The sequence below is a fragment of the Saimiri boliviensis genome, chromosome 6 (assembly GCF_048565385.1).
Source record: "Saimiri boliviensis isolate mSaiBol1 chromosome 6, mSaiBol1.pri, whole genome shotgun sequence".
Taxonomy (NCBI): Eukaryota; Metazoa; Chordata; class Mammalia; order Primates; family Cebidae; genus Saimiri; species Saimiri boliviensis.
In genome coordinates, this window is record NC_133454.1 from 120,697,929 (window position 1) to 120,719,591 (window position 21,663).

Here is a 21,663-nt window from a genome sequence, read left to right on the forward strand (position 1 = left end):
GGAGCATATAGTAGGTGCTCAATAAATGCTTATTGAAAGAATGAAGGAGGAAGACTCCCAGGCCTCCTGAAACAAGGATAATAATAGATGCTACTATTTATTAAGCATCGACTATACATCATACTACAGGGTCCACAAAGATAGGGGCTATATCTGCTTTGCTCTCTCCAGTATCCTCTATGACAAGCTTGGTGTCTGATATGCAAGAGGTGCTCGGCAAATATTTGTTGATTGTTCAATACTCGTATATGTTATCTCATTTGTCACCAAATAAGATAGAAGAGAGGAAATGGGAGAGGCTACGGTGATGAGTTGAGAGCCCTCTTTCATATGCACGTGCGTGTGCGTGCACACACACACACACACACACACACACCCCAGGAACCCTTCTGTTCTTTCCCCATGCTCAACTTTGCCTCACAAACTCCTGATTTTTTTAGGCGCAGATGAAAAGACCTCCTCCAGGAAGCCTCCCTTTAGTCTGCCCAGTGGGAATCAATTTCTCCTGCCTCTGAGCTCCCAGCATACTGGGCCTACAACCTTCTTTTAGAGTGTAATGATTAGTGCCAGGTCTCTGAAGTCAAATTGCTCATGCTCAAATTCTGGCTCTGATTCTTCCAAGCCCCATGACCTAATCTCTGTGTGCCTTGGTTTCCCCATCTGTAAACGAGGGCTAATAATAGTATAGTCTCATAGGACTACGGTGAGGTTTAAAGGAATTAGCATGTACAGTGCACTTACACAGTGCCTGACACGGAATAAGTAGGCACTAAATGCTAGCTATTATCATAGCATTATCATGTCGTGCCCTGGATTAGAGATATCTGGGGCATGGAGTTGGCACTCGCTGGTGCTGAATGAAATACTGGACTGGATACACTCTAGTTTTCTCCACAGGATGGCAGAGGTCAGAGGTTAGAGGTCAGAGGTCACATTTCACTCAATTCTGTGCACCCCTGACCCCCTCCCAGGACCTGCAGGGCTTGATCAAATCAAGCATCAGTGAGCACCTATTGTATGGAAGAGGGAGGGCTAAGGCATGGGACATGGGGTCAACGGGGTGATGGGGTGATGGGGTCAACGGGGTGACGGCTGGAAGCCAGGCTGGACCTCAGGTGTGAACTGCTGACCCAACCTGGTCTCTTACCAGGCTCAGCCCCTGACTCCCAACTCCTTCTCATCTCCTCAGCAAGCCATGATTTATGGATGAACAGAATCAAACAGGGCTGCTGGCTGCTGGGATGCCCTGGGGAGCTGCAGGAGAGGGAATGGCTTTCTGAGGGCAAGCTCACCAGCTGCCCAGAGGGGAGTGGGAGGCGAGCTGCAGGGACAAGTGGGCACATGCACACAGACACGAGCCACAGAGACTCACCCTGGCACAGACACCCAAGCACACGGGCACACACACGTGCACACACATCCATAGCCATGGCCACAAGCAGGTGCCCAGCCAGCTCTGCCATTCATGAACTCTAGGCATTCACGCACTGCCTCTAGCCTGGAATTCTCTCCCCATGAATCCGCTGTCTCTTGTCTACTCAGATTCTGTCTGTCCTTCTGAGGCAGAGTAGTATATCTTAGCCTCAGAGGCAGATAACCTGGGTTCACGCCCCAGCCCTGCCCCTGGCCATCTAAGTGACCCAGGGCAAGGCTCCTGCTGGGCCTGAGCACTTTACCTTCAAATGATGATTATAACCCCTGACCTTCCCTGCTGCGGTGTTGTCATCATCGAATAATAGCTAACATTAGTTGAGTGTACACAATGTGGCTGAGGCTGTGCAAGGAAGTTTACATGCACCATCTCCTCGACCTCAGACCATTATTATCTCCATTTTACAGGGGAAGAAACTAAGGCATGGAGAATAGTAGGTGCTTGAGCCCATCCTTTCCCACCCGGCGACAGTGGCCTCCCTTTGAGCTAACGAATGTGACAGCATTCTATAATGTGCTACACTGTACAATCTAGCCACACTTTCCTCTTTCCCACAGGGAGGCCAACCCCTGTCACACCTATGAGGCTTTGCCCAGGCTGTTCCTTCTGCCTGGAATGCCTTTCCTTCTCTGTCTTCAACCCAACTAGGCAAAGATGGTCTCCCCTCCTACAATCCTTTCTGCCTCCCCAGTAACTCTGACAATTAACTATTTTGGGTTAATAATTAGCTCTTTTTACGTCCTTCCCCAACTGGGAGTACCCAGAGGACTAAGACCCCAGCTCACTCATCTTTGAAGACCAAAATCTGGTACACAGGAGAGGTTGGTTACGTAATTGCTAAAGAAATTCATGAAACCATTCAAGGTCTCAGATAAGCCCACCTCCTCCAAGAAGCCCTCCCCAATGACAGGCACTCAATAGTCTCTTCCTTCTCCAGACTTGATTTAATGGATCCATTTGTCAACCCCCTTTTCTTGGGGATAGACCTGACCCCCACAAGCAGGGCCAGCAGGGTAATATCCTATCTCCCAATTGCTCAGGGTCTCCCATAGCCTTTAGCTTAGGTCATGGTACAGAGAAGCTGCTGGGCTTATAGGCTCTTTCCCCCGGAATTCATGTGTGCTCACACTCTCAGATGGTGACACGCACACTCCCCATATCCAGCCCTTCCAGAGTTGTCCCATCACCCTCAAGCCCTCCCAACGTAGACTGCTTCTGCTCTGCAGGCTCTTACAGGCATCCACAGGTCCCAGGCCACTGCTCTCCTTTCCAAGTGTCTTTCACCACAGTAACTAATGTATGCTTGGCATTGAATCATGTCCGCAGACCTCAGCACCCAGGGTAAATATGCCCATTTTACAAAGAAGGAAACTGAGGTTCAGGAGGGCTAAATGCTTGCCCAGGAACATACAGCAGAAGAGAGGTAAAGCCAGGATTGGACTGGAGGTCTCTAAGACCTCTCAAACCCTGTGGCTCTTACTTTTGTTCCAACCTAGGGGAGCCATGCCTTGAAATAAGACAGTCTGAGAATAGAGAGACAAAAAGAACCTGAGTGCACACAAACAGCCATCAGGGAAAGTCTCCCACTCTCCAAGAATTTTACTAGGTAGAGCCATGCCCAATTTACTCTAGGTATTTCAGAGACTCCTCTGACACACATACCTTTCCTGGTGCTCCTTCCCCTCTCCACCAGCCAGGTATTGAGGGTGCCTCATGGAAGCACCCTCAATACATAGAGGCTCAGCTGGCCTCAGGGTCCCAGAACAGGTTAGGGGTTGGGTTTCTGGTGCTGGACAGTCTAGGAGTGGGAAGAGGAGGATGATGGGGTGTTCCAAGGACTTGCCCAGGGCTCTGTCTCTGGTACTGATCAGGGTGCAACCACTATTCCGGAGATAAATCAAGTGCTGCTGGGGGTGGTTGGGGCTACATCCGCCAGCAAGTCCCCATCCTGAGCCTGCCTCCTCCCACCTGATTCTGCAGTACACGTCAAGCCCCAGCACTTCCCCACCCCCATCTTTTGGTGGCTCCCGATGACGTTCAAGGTGGGAAACAGTGAAAGCTGGAGTCACAGGTTTCCATAGGAAGCACCCTCTATGCGCATGCTGAGCAGATGGAAATGGGGGAAGATGGGAGGCATTTACAAGTGGGCAGAGCTTACCAGCTCCAGGGTGATCCGGGCATGGGAAGGGGGACATTTTTTGTGCCTGTCCTGGTTCCCTCCCTTCCCTCAACCCAACACACACAAGAAAGCCAGAAAGAGGGAGAGTTGGGGAGAAAGGAACAGAAAGACAGTGAGCTAAACCCTGCACCCCAGACAGCCAGGCAAAGCTCCAGGTCTTGCCATCTTGCAGAATTTCCTGACCTCTTTCCACTGTAAAACTCCCCCTTTCAGGAAACCCACCTTGAGAACAGGGACAGCTCTTCTCTTGCAAGAGGAAAAAGAAATTTAGATATGTAGGAAGGAAAAAAGAAGGAGGGGAGAATGCCCAGCACTTATTTCCCAGAAAAGCTGTCCTTGGACCTACCCCCATCCCATGATCTCTGGACATTCTCTGAGTGTCCTTTGGAAAGCTGTGGAGGTGCCCACAACCCCTCGGGCTTCACCCAGGGCGGGAACTGGGCTAGCAAAAGAGGAAGCCCAAGGGGAATTGTTTTGGAAAGTTACAAGTAGCTGAAAATAGGGGCTTAGCACGAGCAAGCTTCCTCAACCTTGGCTGTAATAAAAACAGATAATGTGTGAGTGAGCTAGGGAGAGTGCGCTGGCAGGGGCCGCAGAGGCCGGCTAGATGCAGACGGTTTAGAATTCAGAGGAGATGCCAAGTGAGTAAACAGCGAATGAAGGATTATCTGGATGGGCCAGCAGCCGTTCCAGCAAGAAATTGGACGGGGACATGTCGGGATCCACAAGCACTCCTACTCCTCATCAGAGAATGAGGCCTGGTGAGCTAAAAGGACTTTGTCCATGCCTTCCCTTCCCTACCTCTGCTCTCTCTTCCATCAGAGAGCACGGCCTTGGTAATAATGGCTCACATTTGTACAGTGCAGAGCAGTTTATAAAGTGCTCCACAGTTTACCGAGGGTTTCACATGCATTATTGAATTTAATGGAGGTGATGGCATCTTTTGCTCAGTGACTCCCTCACCTCACCTCACCACAGCCACCCCTACCTCCCACAATTCCTGGCCTAGGGAGGCCTGGTGCAGCTGGCTTCAGTATTCAGCCTCAAAAGAGGGGGAGGGGAGATTGGCCATCTGTAGACCCCAGAGAGCTGCTGAGCCCAGAAGTCATCAGGGCCAAAGCCATTCAGGATGGAAAAGGCCAGGTGCCAGCTCTGAGCTGGGAGCCCAGGCTGAAGTGTGGCTAGCCAGGAGTTAGCTTGGAACCTGACACCCTCCCCACCCACCTTGATCCTAAAGCTGACGAGCCACCTGAGCAGCTGTGAAAATGATCACGTGTGTCAGAGCAGCAGGAGCCCAAGAAAGGAGGGGCTCAGATGGAGTGGGGGGACTCTTCGCCAGGAATGTGGAGCAGAGGCAGGATCAGGGATGTGTAATGATTAAGTGTGGGCCTCGACCAGTAGTTACTCCTATGAATAATGCATTGTTGGGCCTTGGCCTAAATCAGCAACTTATTGTTATTAATAATACACGCGGCAAAGAAGCTTGGGTTGGAACTGTATGCTGTTTCATTTGAGGATCTCAGAGCACTTAAGGGCTCCTCATGCTGATGACTCAACTTTATCTCCCTAAGTCATAGGCTTCCTCACGGGCCACCTGCCCGAATGCCCTCCCACCTGAGGCTTGGAGCTGTGAAGGCCACCAGGGCTAGAAACCTTCCATCCTGGGATTCAAATACAAGGCCAGGGCTTATGGCTGGGGAGGGGAGTGCACTTAATCTTCGCTAGCTCAAGGGCTCTTCGGATGCAACATAATGTGAAGCTCTCAGAGAGGTTTCAGGACAGAGATAACTAGTGGGAATCTTAGGGGCGGGACAGATGGAAGAAGAGAGAACACTGCGGATATGAATCCTGTTTTGCGACCCGGCAATTGTGTGACCTTAGACTACTCACTCAACTCTCTGGTCCTAGGTCTCCTGGCTGGAATGCAGGGTCTGAGATTCCCTCTACGAGGTATCGTTCTATCATATTCCGGGTATCATTTACACGGCAAATATTAGGATGGAGCCATCGAACGCCCCGCCCCCGAGAGCTGTCCACGGTGCTGAAACTGCTGTCAGCCACGCAGCTCCTTGTCCTTGGTACTGAAACAGAACTCAGTCCTGGGGCTGCGCCCTCTTCCAGGCCGCCCTTTGCACAGCTCCCAGCAAGCAGGATCCGAGAGACCATGCATAGTGATTCCGCCTTCCTCAGCCAACGCCTCCCTGATCAACCCTCAGCTGAAGCTATGGCAGCAACCAGGGACCTCACACGAGCCCCCTTTCTCCGAGTTAGGTCCTCGGATGCTGAGGACCCCAGTCCTGATTCGGGACAAAGAGAACCGCCCCGCGAACGTGGTAAATACCACGCCCCATTCCCTTCCGGGGGCCTGCCGCACTGCCTCCTGGCGGCTGTCACGGGTACTGCACCCCAGCGGGCGCACAGTCGGTTCCCAGCGGCGGCTTGGGCCGGTGGGGAAACAGCGGCAGACGGTCCTCCGGCCCCCACCGCCCCCTCACCGCTCCCGGGGCAATCTGGCGCTCAAAGCTTACGGCGTTGTCCGACACCCGCACACTCCAGCCTGTCTGACTGCGTCCTGGCTGCCTTGGGGCTGCCTAGTCATAGCGCAGGCTCGACCCAGATGGCCAGGCCTGGGCAGGCAAAACTTCCTGTTCCTTCCTCCAAGGTGGATAGGGAAATCTTGTTTAAACAAACACCAACCTTTCCTCCATAGCAGGGCCAGTTCCGCCAAATGAACACAAAGGCCTCCCCAGGGCAGAGGTCCCACACTTCACCCCCACCCAAACAAGAACCTTGCTCACACTGCCCACACTGCAGGAAAAAGTTAGGGGTTGCAGGATAATGCCTAATTCTAACTGTGGCCCACTCCTGTTCCCCCACCCTACAGACGGGGCTCTTTGAGAGGCAGATCTGCTTGGTATTTCTAGGTACTGCTTGATATGAACCTTAGTGGGTTGGAGAGAGTCTCCTCCTTCCCAAAACAAAAAGCAAAACAAATAATAACACCTGAAGACAGCACCCAAAGCCACAGCTTTTCTGAACTCAAGACAGTCAAGATAATAGCCTTTAATTACAGTAGACATAGCTGGTATGTATCATTTATTGAGCACTTACTGTATGCCAAGTACTGTGCCAAGAGCTCTGCAAACATGATCTCATTTAGCTTTCCAGCCACCCTCCCTCCCCAGGAGGGAGCATCATGCTTAGCCTCCTACAGATGAGGAAAGCGAGGAACAGAAAGGGGAGGTGACCACTCAGGCTGGTGCAGTCAGCAAGTGCTGATACGAGCATGGGAGAGTGCATCCATCTGACCTTGCCATTCAGCTGGATCTACCTCATCATCCTTCCATGTTCTGGGAGGCCACACTATCCCTCAGGTTCCTCCAAGACCATTCCAGCCCTACACCATCCTCTCCTTTTGGCTGAGAACCATGTGGAGGAAGAGAGTAATGCCTTGCACTCTGTAGCACTTTACAGTCTGCTAAGTGCTTTCAGAGCCACTGTCTGAATTGACCCTCATGATCCTGAGGGGTGAAGTAGGCAGGGATGGCCCTGTTCTGATTTTATAGGAGAGAAAACTATGGCTCAAAGGAATAAATGGTTTGCCCCAAGTCACACAGTGAGCAGTGGAACCAGAACTCAGGTGAAGACGGCGGGACACCCAGTCCAGTGCACTCTTCCCACCTGCATAAGGCTGGGGTGCTGAGGACAAGCCAGGCAGGGAGTCCTAGGGGCTTTCATCTCCTGAGGGGCTTCCTGAGGCCCTGACCTGGGCTGCTTTCCCACTCCTCCTCCCCAGGATCCATCAGCTGGCTCAGCTTTAACTTGGAGTCTTGGAGTCTCATTCTAAATGAAATTTCTTTTTCCAGGCAATTACCTCCTGCTAATTAGGAGGCTAGGCTGCCAGTCCCTGGGCCCTGGACTGACCCCTTTCTCAACTCACAGAGGGCACGGGGGTTGTAGAGGTACTGGGTAGAGCTCCAGCCACAGAAACTGCCTGGGTCGGCATCCTGTCAGGGCAGGGGATGCTGGTGGAGGAGCAAATAGCTCCATAGAACTGGAAGAGGGAGGCAGGGATGCTTGGGAGGAAGGGACTCTGAAGTAGGAGAGAGCAAGGGGACAAAAAGCTGGAAGGAGCCTGGACATGTCCATGCAGAGTAAGTGAGAGAGACCTGGGCTTTGGGGCTGCAGAGGGAGCCAGGAGGAGCCAGAAAAATGGGGACACATCAAAGGAAGACAGAAGGAAGCTCAGGAACCATAGAGACCAGAAGAGGTAGGAATCTCCCCTCTATGGAGGGAGAGGAAGTGAGAAGATGGCCCAGAAAATGGTCAAGATTACAGAAGGGGCAGGGGCAGAGAGAGATACTGGGAGACTCCAGGAAGGGGAAGGAGAGAGGAAGGACAGGGAGGAAGGAGGAATTGCTGAAGGAAAACCCCAGGGAGAAGGGGGAGGAGAGCAGGGAGGACAGCTTGGAGTGGCAGCTCCCACGGCCCCAAGAAGGGCTTTCTCTACGTCATTGTCCTTGAGCCTCCCCCAATGTCAGTGCCCAGCCAGCCGGGCCTGCACACCCTCCTACGCAGCCACAGGTGCGGGCGGGCATGATGGCAGGCCACCAGCCAGCTCAGGCCCCAGATGCTCCACTTGCCCGGGGCAGCCAGCTGACCTCCCTCCCTGCCAACATGCCACCCCCTTGACTAGGCTGAGCCAGGGGCCCTCCTGGGTCACACAGCAACACAACCAGAAGCTTCTGGGGCTGTGGAGTCCAGCCTCTCCACTCTTCAGAGGGGGCATCAAGGCCCAGAGAGGAAATAGTGCTTGTCCAAGGTCAAATGAGTGATTAGGCCAGATGCAGAGGGCTCAGGGGCTAAGTTCTACTGGTGGGTCCAGTCCTGTTCTCTTCTGCGCAAAGGGCAACAACAGGAAATAAAGACAAGTCGTGGCTGCCAGCAAGTCAGTCCTGATCAAAGCCCTCTGGAGTGTGAGGTGGCAGGCAGAAGGGAGTGAGGGTGGCCAGAGGCTAAAGGGAACCGAAGGAAATCACATTTTTGGAGCACAAGGCGAGAGGGTTAAGCAAGGGTTATAATTGTAACAAACATTACTGAGCACTTAATAGGTAGGTATGCCAGACACTTAAGACATTCCATACAGGATCTCATTTGATCCCAACAACCCTATAAAGTATGTATCACTATTATTCCATTATAGGGAAAAAACTGAGACTCAGGAGGGTTGGGTGACCTGGCCAAGTCCACACAGCTAGCCAGTGCCATGGTTTTGACTTATGAAGGTGGTCACTTTGAGGCCACTTCCCTGAAGCCCCCCACCCCAACATTATCTGAAGATGTACAGGTCCCTGAGTCCCCAAGATTCCAGAACAGCCCTGGCACAATCTAAGCATCAAACTCTAGTAGGACTGCAATCCATGAGGTCTGAGACTCGAACAAGCCCAGTCTTAAGGCGTTAGAGTCTGGTTTTTAGTCTTGATTCTGCCACTAACTTACTGTGTGACTTTGGTCAGGTCATTTTCCCTCTCTGGGCCTTCCTGTTCCCACCTGTGCCATCAAAGGGTAGGACCAGATAAGAAGAACTACAATGTACATGGTGCTAACTCTGTGACAGACACAGTTCTAGGTGGTTTACAAATATTAACTAATCGAATTTTCCTAACAGCCCCATAATGGTGCTATCATTCTCACTGTTTCACAGGTGGGAAATGAAGCACTGAAAGGTTAAGTCAGTTGCCCAAGGCCACAAAGCAAGTCAGTGCGTGGCAGACCTGGGATTTGAACCTCCTTACTTTTGATCTGGAGCCCCCATTCCCTGGCTACCACTCTGCATTCTTTCCCTAAGGACCCTCTTAGCCCCTGCCTGGTGCCCAAGAGACGTGTGCCTATGGGCCTCTGCACAGACACATGTGCTATCGTGTTTCCACACGGGAAGCACACACACGGTCATGTGTCTGCATGAAGTGACATGTGTTTGCTCACGCCCCCACACCCACTCCTCTGCCGTCACCCAATTGCTACCTGAAGAAGCCAGGGTGGTCACACATGTCCACAAGCATCCCAGCACCAGAACAAGTTGATTCTAGCAGGTCCATGCTCGCGCGCGTGCACACACACACACACACACACACACACACAAAGTGTTCCCGTCTCTGGGCACTGGTTGACTCGTGGGGGCCATGTGCCATGCTGCAGTGCACAGCCATGTGGCAGTGACGTGGGCCACCACACCCCCTTCTCCTCGGCTTCCTTCTAGTGCCTGGCTGGCTGGCACGTCACATCCCGCACCTGCCGGCACCCCCATCCACCCTGCCTTCCTCACGCCTCTCCCCTAACAGAAGCGGGCACCTTCTCCAGGAAGGAAGCAGACTCAGGCACAGCCTGGCTCCCACGGCCCAAAGATGCCAGCCAACCCGGGGGTGGAGAGGGAGAGAGAGAGGCATCAACTGGAGGCTCCAGGGGGCCTGGGGTCCACAATGGTTCCCATCTGAGACTAAGCCCTTCCTTAGGTCTGAGTGCCAGAGCTGAGCTCTCAAGACCCTCAAAACACTGGCCCCCTGTGTCATTGCCAGATATGGGGTCAGATGAGGACCCTGGGGACAGAGGGTCTCCCATCATTCCCAGGCAAAACTGTGGTGCCACCTAGACTCCTCTGGCCAAGTTACCACTGCACCCCTCACCACCCTATCCCTGGTCCCTGCTCTCTCCTCCCCCTGCCCAGGCATCTTAGAGTTCTGGGTATTTTTAGGCCTCAGCTGACAGGCTGTGAAATCACTCCCTTCGCACCTCCCCAACCAGGCGGGGGCTGGAGAGGGAGGAATGAGGTTGGGGGGGGCAAACAGACAATTCATCAGGCTCTTCCAGGGCTGGCAGGTGCCAAGCAGGGAGAGAGGGGTTCTTCCCCTTTTCCTGAGAGCCTCCCCCAGGAGTGAGAGGATCCCTCCACTTTGCCAGTAGAGAGAATGGAGACAGGGTGGGAAGAAGACTCCCCTCCACTCCAGGAAGAACAAAGGCTTTAGGGGATACCATAGAATTAGAAGAGTCACTGGGACACCCTTTCAGTCCACCTCTGCAGCCAGTACCAACTCGTAGTGCTCCCTTCTGAGAGACGGGCTGAGAGACGGGCTGGCTTGGAGCCTAGTAGGATAAGGAGGCACCAGGCAACATAGCCCAGTGGTTAAGACCTAGGCTTTGAGAGTGAGGCCAACTTGCAATCTTATTCCTGCTCTACTGGGTGCCTGGGCAAGGCGCTCAACCTCTCTGCCTCTTCGTTTCCTCATCTGCACCACAGTGAATTGGCTATCTCCCTCGCGAGACTGCTGTGAAGATGACATGACATGATGAAGGGAAAGAACAAAGTGGTCTGTGGACCCACCAGGCACAGCTGGGAGCCTCTCCCTTGTGGCTTTCCCTGACCTTCCATTTTTCCTCGCTGCCCCTTCTCCGGGCTGGCTTTCTCACCTCCATCTCCAAGGCCGGAGCCCACAGTTCATCCTGCCATCAGGGCCCTTGGCACCTGTATCATCCCCCCTCAGTAGGAACAAATCTCCAGCTAAGATGGGTAGGCAACACAGACGATCACCACCTCCCTGCTTCCTGCTGCAGGACACACACACACACACACACACACACACACACACACACGTGTCCACACGCACCCAAATGCCAACATGCGTGTGAGCTGCCAGTGCCTCTGTGTGAGGGCGTCTGCCTTGGGACGACCCCCAAGGAAAGTGGGAAGACATACCCAGGCCCTGCTGTGAATGGGCCCCTGTGCCAGGGGCCGTGGGCATGGAAAGGGGGGTGGCCTGCCTAGTTGCCATGGAGACAGGTTGGCTTTGGTGGGGCTCTGGAGCTCAGGTCTGGCAGCTGGAGCAGAAGCCAAGTGGCCCCTCCCGGGCCTGGCCCTGATGCCTGGGGGTTATGTGGGCACAGAACAAATCCTCAAGAGGACTAACTGTGTCCACAGGGCCCTGGGCCTACCCATCTTGGCTCCATATCCCTCACCATGAGGCTTTCTATGATACCCCAGGCACCTGGGAAGCCCCCTCAGGGTGTTCATTCATGCCCACCTGCACCCGCTACCTCTTTACTGCCATAATCTGCCACAAGCTTTCCAAGGGCAGGGGCCTAGGCCAGCTGGACACTACAGATCTCCTGGCAGAGGCAGGAGCAGATATGTGAACGGCTGAGACTCTAGCTCCATCCACCTGCCTGCCTCCCGACTTTCCACCCTCCATACTACCACGTTGTCAAAGTTCTTTACAGAGGTCTGCTCAAAAGCCATCCATGGCTCTCCATGCCTTACTTTTTGAAAGAATTTCAGTTTTCCTATTTCAAAATGCCAACCCCTTCTTAATCTGACCCAACCTACCTTCCCAAGCCTCACTTCCTGCTACTGTGCCTTGAAGGCCTCCCTTCTGATAATGCTCAAACACTCACTGCTGCCTCAGCTGGCCAAGACCCCTTGAACCTCTGAGCCATTCCATGTGCTGTCCCCACCTCACCGACTGCCTCACCTCTGCTTGCTCACATGGCAAGCTCTTATGCTTCCTTCAGGACGCAAGGCCCTGCAGCTGAAGCTCATGCCTTATACGTCTGGCAGCGTGGCTGGAATCCCAGACCTACTTCTAACTGCAAGTTCGCACTTCCTAAGGTAGTTCTGAGGATGGAGGGGCTAACGCATACTATATGCTTAGAACAGCACCTGGCACATAGTGAGCACACATGTCTCTTCTATTCTGATGGCATCTTAACTGACACTGCCCCCAGGAAGCCCTCCCCAACTCCTCCACCAAGGAGGTAGCAGGCATGTCCTCCTTGGGATCCAGAACCCTCATCCCACACATCAATTGCTTGGTACAGGTGAGAACAGCTGCCACTGGCTAAGTGTTTACTATGGACTGGCTCTCTGCTAAATACTTTTCCTGCCTTATCTCACCTCATCCTCCAACCACCTGGGTGGTAAGAACCATCATCATACCCATTTAACAGAAGAGGAAACCCAAGGCCAGAGAGGTGGGCTGCTCCAGATACACAGCAGCAAGTCTCTCTGCCAGGATTCAAATCAACAGCTGTTTGACGCTAGAGCCCTAGCTCAAGCAAGCCAGCCCTGGAGGCACATACCAAGCGCTCCACAAGGCTTGCTATTATCATGCTGTTTTTGTTATCAGGGGAGGACATGGGATGTGTTTGGTGACCTGAGAGGGGATTCCTTAAGCTGGTCCCTCTGCAAAACACAAAACCCCATTCCTGGAGAAAATGTTTCCAGGGGTACCTTGGCTGCCAGGGATGGGGGTCAGGGATGGCAAGGAGGTATGCAGGGAGCCCCAATAGCTGCACCTGGGGCACTACCCCTGAGGGGTGCTGAAGCAAGCAAATGTTTGAGGGGGCCGTCCCGGACCCAGGCTGGGGAGAGCAAGAGCGGGCCTGCTGTGTGCTGGCCATGCTGGCCGCCGCTCTCTGGCCCCGCTGACACCACCCCATGGTAATGAGACGGATCCAATTTGTACCCAGGGCCCCGCCGAGAGCAGCTGCCACGGCAGGGTTTGAAGTAATTTAATTGGACACATTAGCCACACGCTCTCTCCTCCGCTCCCCTCGTGCAGAGCCTCACGCAGGCACCCCTTCCGCCTCCCACCCCTCATGCCACCCTACCCTGGCTGGGGGCAGGGTGCATGCTCTACCAACCAGCTAGGACTGACAGGTAGGCACTGTTCCTCTCTCATTCCTGGGGCTCCTGGGGGGCTCTAGAACCAGAGGGCTCTCTAGGGCCCAGGCTCTCCCCAGTCTCTGATGCAAGCAACAACTATGGGAGCCTGCTGGGGCTAGAGCTCAGACCTCTCCCTCCTGTCTCCTCTAATGGGCAGAACAGTCACCCCACTTTCTCCCTTGGTCAGTCAGGGAAGTCCCCAGCCTTCTTCTCTCCAGGAAGGGCACTGAAGGAGCGGGGCCAACAGTACATGCCTGCTTTACGAGCATCTTTGGTTTTGTCACTATCACGGTCTGTCACTATCAGGATCACTAGAGATGATGGGCAGCCCTCCTCTTAGGGCCTGGGGAAGCAACGCGCACACATATGCACAGAACCGGACCTAGTCACAAACACACAGGCAAGCTCAGTTTGACCCAGACACACACACACATGCTAACAGACCCACACCATCATGGAAACACTTGTATCTGTACACATGAAAGCTCGCATGAATACCCCTGTCCATACTCGTGCATGCCATACAGCCAGGTAAGGCTCTGCTTCCAGCAGACGAGGCCTCTATGGCCATGCTGGCAGGTGGGAGGGTGTGGCAGGGGGTAGGTGGGGTCCCTGGCACACAGGCCCTGCCTGGCCAGGTACAGGGCCAGTGGAGGAGCCCTCCGCAAAAGCTTTCTGTCTCAGCTCCCCATGCTCCTCAACCCACCTCGCTACAAATACACTCATTAGCTGCTGTTTACAGGGGTCCTGGCACTCAGATGAGCGCAGAGATTACGGCTATCCATCCAGCTGCCGCCCGCACATGCACTAGGTACACACACAGACAGCACTTCTTCTCCTGGCTCCGCCCTCCCCTTCCACCCATGGGCTCAATCTCACGAAGATACCAACTCCCCAAACATGCAGTTTTGCAGGAGTTCCAGCTCACAATACCAGTCAGCTCCTGGTTCATTCTCTCCCAAGGCGTCCTTCCAGGTGGAGGCTGCAGAGACCCCCAGAGCAGGCCGAATGCGCCTGCCCACCTTCCAACCAACTGGACCTGGAATTCCAGGCGCAAGCTCTGGGCACAGTCCAGCCCCTTCCACAGGTCCCATGCTGTCTGCCAACTCTGTTCCAGCCCTTGGGGAATTGTGCTGGGTGAGACCAAAGCCCTGCCCTCCAGATACTAGTTGGACAGGGCCCAGCAGGGCTGCCCTGCTGCCTGGGAGGTCAGGGACCTCCATGCCCATGGAACTGGCAGGATTTGCCTGGCATCACCAGCTGGGGTTCCCTGGCAAGGCAGGCAGGCACCCGGGCTGGGCCTGGCACAGGCTGGCACCGGCACCTGGCCAGACCAGTGACTGCCCTGACAAGAGAAAGTTGACCTCTCGGCCACATATGCCACCTGCCAGGCACTGTCCGTGGAGAAGATCAGCTCCATGCAGAGCTGCCTATGCCCACCCGGGATGCCACAGTGCTCTGAGGAGCCATCAAGCCAACTCATTCTCCAGCCAGGGGTCATGGGCTCAGGACTGGGCCTCCCACCCCCATGGGGCCCTTCCCAGCTCCTCTCCCTGCTGTTCTTGGCCTCGCTCCCCTGGGGGAAGCAGTTATTGAAAACAGTCCATCAGATTCAATAAGGAGACAAAGTCCCTGAGAGAATACGGGGTGGGTGGGGAGTGGAATGGGGGGATTCAGGAGGGGCAGGAGGGGGAGGGAACCATATACAGCTCCTCTGCCTGTCCCACACATCCTGCAATGGCCAGACTAGAGGGGGTGACAAGTGCCCCACTGGCACTTCATGTTGCCCTCAATGCCCCTGGGCCTGAGCTTAGGGTCAGCCAGGGGCAGAACCCAGCTGCCCAAGGACTGTCTTTGTTCACGGGGCACCTACCTATTTCCCTGCCTTCCAGTTGTCCCCTCACCTGTCACCTGCTGACCTGTATGCTCCCACCTCAATCCGGCCTGCTCTAACACCCTCCCGACTACAAGGAGGGACTTTGGGGCTATCTCCCTCCCACCATCCCCCAGCCCTCAAGCAGCCAGCTTGTTGATCAAGCTGTCCCTGCAAGGCCACAGAACAGAACAGTGTGAACCAGGGCCAAGGAGGGGCCTGTCTCCATGGTAACACAAAAGTGTGGGGGCACTGGCTGCCCTGGCCCATACCCAGTAGAAACCATCCTCGCCCCCTCTGGGTTTTAGACTTGCCCGGCCTCAGGTCCCCCACTGAGTACTGGCCTGTGAGGAGATCATTCCTCTTCAGTCCGGACTCTGATCTAAGCCCAGGATGCTGGCCAGGGAGGCCCGGGCATGTGCCAATGGGCAGACTCCGGGGAGGTAAGTGGGAGGAGAGACTTTGTTGGCAAAATGGGTAGACACAGTCAGGCCTCCTTGGACCTTCCCACACTCCAGCCCTGGCCTCTAACCCAAGTGGTCCTCAGGGCACACCCTTGATCTGCCCTTTCAGCCACACCCCTAACTTCTGCACCTGCCCAACCCATCATCATCCTCTGCCCCTAACCTTGTGCCCTGTGAGTGGAGAGTTGGCCTGGATGATCTTGACGATCCTTCCACCTTGAGAGAGGAGGCCTGCTATACCAAGGCCCCCTGCCCCGCATGCCCCCAAGGCATAACCTGCCTGGTAGAGTGTCTGTAAGGGGCAGAGACCACTAACAGGTGGGACTAAAGAAGGCTTCAAGCACTGCTACCCCCAGGGAAAAGCTCCCAGAGGGCTGGGGCGCAAGATAAGTGGTCCTCAGGACCTGCCCTCTGTCCCAGTGGTTCCCTCTCTGGCCTTGCTCACCAGCTCTCTGCAAGGTCACCTCTCCCTCCCTCTCTCTTTTCCTGCCGCCATCCTGTCTGCCCACTGCAACGCTGACCCCTGCAGGCCTGCTGGGGCCTACCTGGCCTGGGGAAAACAGTACCATAGACACAGGGACCTCGTGATGAACCACAGGGTGAAGGTCGAGGGCAGGGAGAGGCCCTGAAGTCTAGGGGGGAACAGAAGGGAGGCTGCAGGTATGGCCTCAGGAGGCTGGGCTGAGTGTGGAGCTGGAGCCCGTAGATGTGCATAGGTGGGGGCTGGTCTGGGTTCTTCATTGGACTCCGATGATTTCCCACAGTCCCTTTCTTCATCCATAATAGATCAGGGAGCCAAGGGCCTGGGGGCCTGGGGCCCAAGTGGGGAGGGAACTGTACCTGCCAGGTAAGGTCTTAGCAGGAGCTGAGCCCTGTGGGGGCCTGCACAGTAACGGGGATGAGGGAGGGAGGACCACAGGGATCCTCTGGAACCAGCATGGGGCAAACGGAAGCAGAAGAGGACAGATTTTTTTTTTTTTTAAAGGATTGGGCCGCAGGTGTTCCTGAGTGTGGGGTGAGAGGATCAGGATATAAAAGGCACCGGCCCCTGGGGGACCAGAGCGGAGGGAGGGGCAGCCTGAATTACACAGAAATCAATTTGCATATCTCAGTCCCAACTGGTGCCAGTCAAGGGGAGATGTGGGGACAGAAATGGGGGACACAGAGTCCTGGCTGGGGGAGCTGAGTCTGGGGAGCCTTGGAGGGGAAGGGAAATCTGACCTGGAACTATAGGGCCAATGAAGGTGGGCAGGGATGCCAGAGGGCAGAGGCCAGAATGAACTCTCTGATCCCTCAAGGACCCCAGAGGACTAGGCTCAAAGGCAGACTCTGCCCCCTCCAGCTACATCTGACACCACCCAGCCCAGTGCCCACACCGGAGAGGAGTCAGCCTCGGGCCAGCCCCTTTCCCAGTTCCAGCTGTCCCACCACAGGCACTAGTACTGCGGCTGCGACTGCGGTGGGCACGACAGGCAACCGCAGCCAGGGAGGCCCATTCAGGGAGGGGTGAGAGAAGAGTTGGGGGCTGCCAGCATGCCAGGGATGGCACTGGATTCCAGACCCTTTGCCCAGAAGATGCCAAACACATCAAGTTGGCCTCTGTGGTGAGGGCAGAGGTGCTTGGAGGAGTGGTGATGTCATGGTGCCCAGGTGTGGGAGGGAAGAGGAGGAAGGAAGAGGGGACGAGGGCATGGTCCCCAGGCCAGAGGCCTAACAGCACAGAGGGGAGGCTGCCAGCCTGGTGGGGCAGGGGACAGGGAGTGTCCTTACTGCTTCCCCACCTTCCATCCTCATGCCCCAGAGCTGGCTTCTGAACTAAGCTACTGGCTTCTGAGAAGGTGAGCTGAGCAAGAGAATGCCCCTGCCGCGGGCCATGTGCTGGAAGCTGGCAACCTCTTGGAGGAAGATGCCAGGGTAGGTGACCTGGGTACAGAGAGATGAGGGGAGGACTCTCCACAGGCAATGCCCCTTCAGCCCTCACCTAGAGGACATTCAGAGAAGGGCTCAAGATTCCAGAGAAGGAGACTGAATCTCTCACCCTCATACCCAAGTGCTGAGTGAGGGCAAAGTCTGGCACCCAGTAGGTCGTCCTCAATATCGACTGGGCTGAAAAGAACTGTTGGGGGTGGAAGCCGATTCCTCAGGAGGCAGGGACAGGCAGAGGCTGCCCCTACAGGGGAAAGAGCAAATATGGGGCTGGGACAAGAGTGGGCAAAGCCAGCATCCATTGGACTGCCTTCAGGGGCCTTCTGTGCAGGGTCCCAGAGCTGTTCCTTCCCCATAGCACCCCTGCCCCCAGGAGGCTGGCAGGGAGCCTGGAGGCTCTTCATTTGGGAGCGCGTCCTGGGCTGGGGAGTGGTGCTTTTAGCCTCAGAGAGAAGCCCAGAGACAGAGACCCTGATGCCAGAACTGGCAGAGTGGGGTGCTGGGTCTGGGTGGAGCACCCCATGTGAGAGCGGGATGGAGCCTGGGCAGGAGCCACAGGGGACCTGCCTACAGGTGGGCACTGGATGAGGAGGCATCGGGAGCCAAGGAGGAAATGGCAGAGCAATTTCCGAGGAAGACGGGAAGATTCCTCAGCTTTGGCTTGGAGAATACCAAGCAGACAGTGGGCTCCCAGGCCACTCCCCTGGCGGGCGAAGCAGAAAGCAAAGGAGTTCGGCCCTCCCCCCAGGACGGGAGAGAGTTTGGGGTTGTTTGCTTCCCCCTCCCCAAGCCTAGGAGAATATTCTCCTGGCACCCCCATTCTCATGAGCCCCTGCTCTCTTTCCCTTCAGGCACCCCCATCTCCCTCATCAACGCCCCTGCGGTTCCCCACCCCCCAGAGCCTCCCTGCCCGGGTGCACCAGATTCCCACTTGCCCCCTGGCATCCTCTCAATTCACAGTTGGCACCACGATGCCACTTCGCTCCCCTGTGCCCACAACCTTGGCCAAGAGCTGCCAGGATCCTCGCCCTGGGGTCCACCAGCGCTGGCACCCCCAGGGCACCGGTGCTGGGGAGCCGAGGGTGCCTCTGAGGGCACTGCCCGGCTCCCACGGGGGCAGCGGCTCCTTGCTCCGCCACACACGTTGTCCTTGGGTTGCTGGGGGGTGGGGGGGAGGTCCTTGTGGGGACACTGCGAAGCCGGCCCCGGACAGCCAGCCCGGCAGTGTCCGGAATGCGGCGGACCGGGGTCCCAGCCGCTGCCGCTGGATCCCGCGCCCCCGGGGCTGGGATGACCCCGTGGGGAGCCCGTGCGGCTCCGGGCGAACAGCAGCCCCAGGCTGGGGCTCCGAGACGGCGTCCGGCGCTGCCACCGTCCTGCCCGCCAGTGCCGGGCGCCCCAGCCCGCCGGGGCCGCGCTTACCTGGGCTGGCCGCCTCCGGGTCCCGGTACATGGTCCCCTCGTAGCCGGTTCCCTCCGGGCTCCTCAGAGCCTCCCGCGGCCGCGTGCTGCTCCGCCGCCGCCGCTGGGCATGGGGCCGGGCGACCCCCGGGGGCGGGTCCGAGGGCGGGGGCCGCGCGGGCTGCACCGAGCCGCGGAGCCGGGGAGCGGGGGCCGCCCGCCAGCCCTCCCGCCCGCCCGCGGAGCACGCTGCCGCCGCCGCCGAGCCGCGCCGAGCCGCCTCCCTCCGGCCTGCGCGCCGCGTGTGCGCGCCGGAGCGTGTGTGAGTGTGTACGAGGCCGTGTGTATGTGTGTGTGTGAGCGCGTGTGTGAGCGCGCCCGGGGCACCGCCGGCGCCGCCCGCCAGCCGCCGAACGCCCCGGCCACCGCCGCCGCCTGCGCCCGCTGCCGGCCGCGCGCCGAACTGCACCCGCGCCTGCCACCGCCCGGAGCCGCCCCGAGGGCACGGCCGCCGCCCGCGCCCCGCCCGCCGGCCCGCAGCCCCCGCGGGGAAGGCCGCCGAGCCCCACGGCCAGGCTCTTCCGGACAGCGGGTACAGCTCCGCTGCGCGACTCCACCTCCGGCCTGTGCGTCCCGGATGGCCGCGGCCTCGTACCGGCCAGGGCTGCAGAGCCGGACATCTCCTCCGAGGCGCCCTTTGGCTCCCTTCCAAAGGGCTTGGAGATCCATTCCGGGTTTTCCGCTTGCTGGCGGCTCGAGGGCGTCAGCTCCGGACTCGACACCGCGGCCGTCCGGAGCAGACGGGCTGGTGTGTGCAAAAACCAGGAGTGGATTTCTTGGCAGCGCTGATCCTGGGCCCGCCAGTCCGGTCGTTTTCCAGGCTCGCACACAGGTGGAGACTAAAGGGCCGGGATCCCTGCCCTCCGTGGGAGGTTAGGCTCCCCACCTAACCCAGCCCCACGAAAGAAGAAAATGGACCTTTCAGCCTCTGCTTATCGCTCTCCAGCAGCAGTTCCTTCTCTGATCCTCCCCTCTTTTCCTTGACCCTAGCACCTCGGAGGGTAGGAAGGAAATCCCTCCTGCCCCTTCCAACCCTGGGACTCTGTTGGTCCTCTCTGCCCCTCTGCCAGAGGTTGGGACAGTCCGAATCAGATGAACTCTAGTTCTCATTTCTCTACAGAGTTGGGATCATTTAATTCTGGGGCAGGGAGGAAAAGAGATCTGTCTCCCAAGGATGTGAAAGGCCCGGAACTGAACCTTTAGCGGTATCAGGCACAGAGCCCTCCCTGCACACACCTACACACCTAATCACCTACACACACACACACACACACACACACACACAGACAGACATGCTGCCCACACAAAGAGACACATTACACTAATGCTCCCCACAATATAGGTGCTGTCCCTACCCTTCACTGACGGGCAAGATAGAAGGGCAAGATCCCTGGGTCTGTGGCAGCATCCTGCCCTCCCCTCTGCTGAGAATGCAGTTTGCAGGTGAGCCAGGCTTTCCAGAGTCAAAGATTCTTATTTCCACCCTGAGAAATCCACTTTTGCTGGCTTTATACTTCACAGCTCACGCCCAGCCACACCTCCACCTGCCCACAGCACAGGAGGCAGCTAGGAACAGCCCTCTATCTCAAGTCTCCCCTGACACACACATACACCCATGCACGCACACACAAACAGTCCCCACCCCTTTGAAATCACATGAAGTCTATCCCCACCACCACCACACACACATACACATTCACCTCCACCTACAGCCTTTCCGGTTGACAAACAGATAAGGAAGTTCCCCACCCAGCAAACCTCCATGAATACTGTTCCAGTGGAGAGCAGATTTCCTGGGATTGACTGTTCTAAATAAAAATGGAAGGAAAAAAGGCATCGGTAGGTTAAGGCCACAGTTCCTCAGTGGCCAGAAATCTCAGCCCAAACCCTCTGCCTTCTCACACTCACCCACATGCAGTCAAGAACCCAGGAGCTATCCACACCCTGCCTCGGGGACTGGCAAGCCCCAGAAAGCTAAGCCAACAGGCTGGGACTCCAGGGTCTGCAATTTTGGCTCCTTCTCCCACCCACTCCAGCTCCAACTCTAATTGGCCTAGTAAAGAATGGGCTTTAATTATAGCTCACTCTTATAAGCCCAGCACTTTGGGAGGCTGAGGTGGGAGGATCAGTTGAGCCCAGGAGTTGAGACCAGCCTGCAACATGGTGAGACCCCATATCTACAAAGAAAAAAAAAATAGCCCAGAGTGGTGATGCGCATCTGTGGTCCCGGCTACTTGGGAGGCTGAGATGGGACGATGGCTTGGACCCAGTAGGTCAAAGCTGCAGTGAACCATGATTGCACCACTGCACTCCAACCTGGGTAACAGAGCGAGCACCGTCTCAAAAAAAAAAAAAAAAGAGCAAATAGGGCACCCCTCACATCCCCACCATAGATGGGCACACAGAGAGAGAGAGAGGTTCCCTGCTGAGTGCCCATCTGGAGTGAATCTCCCCACTCCAGATCCTTCCATCAATCTGAAAGTCCAGAGGGGGACAGCAGAATTCCTCATCACCACCACTCAACAGGTCTTTATCAAGCATCTAGAATTTTTCAGAGTTGACAGAGAGGACATCTGAGAGATGCCCCAGGCTGCCCCTCCCAGGTATCAGATG

At 56.2% G+C, this 21,663-nt stretch overlaps 1 protein-coding gene across 10 annotated transcripts in view; it reads right to left on the reverse strand.

Moving 5' to 3' along the window:
- SYT7 (synaptotagmin 7) overlaps positions 1 to 19,866 on the reverse strand; it is a 67,894-nt gene extending 48,028 nt beyond the window's left edge. For 3 of the 10 annotated variants that reach the window (XM_039470922.2, XM_074401571.1, XM_074401570.1), the window contains exon 1: positions 19,012 to 19,386. In XM_039470922.2, the coding sequence (XP_039326856.1) occupies positions 19,012 to 19,042 (31 nt within the window). In that variant the 5' untranslated portion in view covers positions 19,043 to 19,386. Of the gene's footprint in view, positions 1 to 19,011; positions 19,387 to 19,645 lie in introns of those variants that run through there. The other 7 variants (XM_074401573.1, XM_074401572.1, XM_074401576.1 and 4 more) reach the window with 6 other exon arrangements.
- Between the last annotated feature and the right edge of the window lie 1,797 nt (positions 19,867 to 21,663).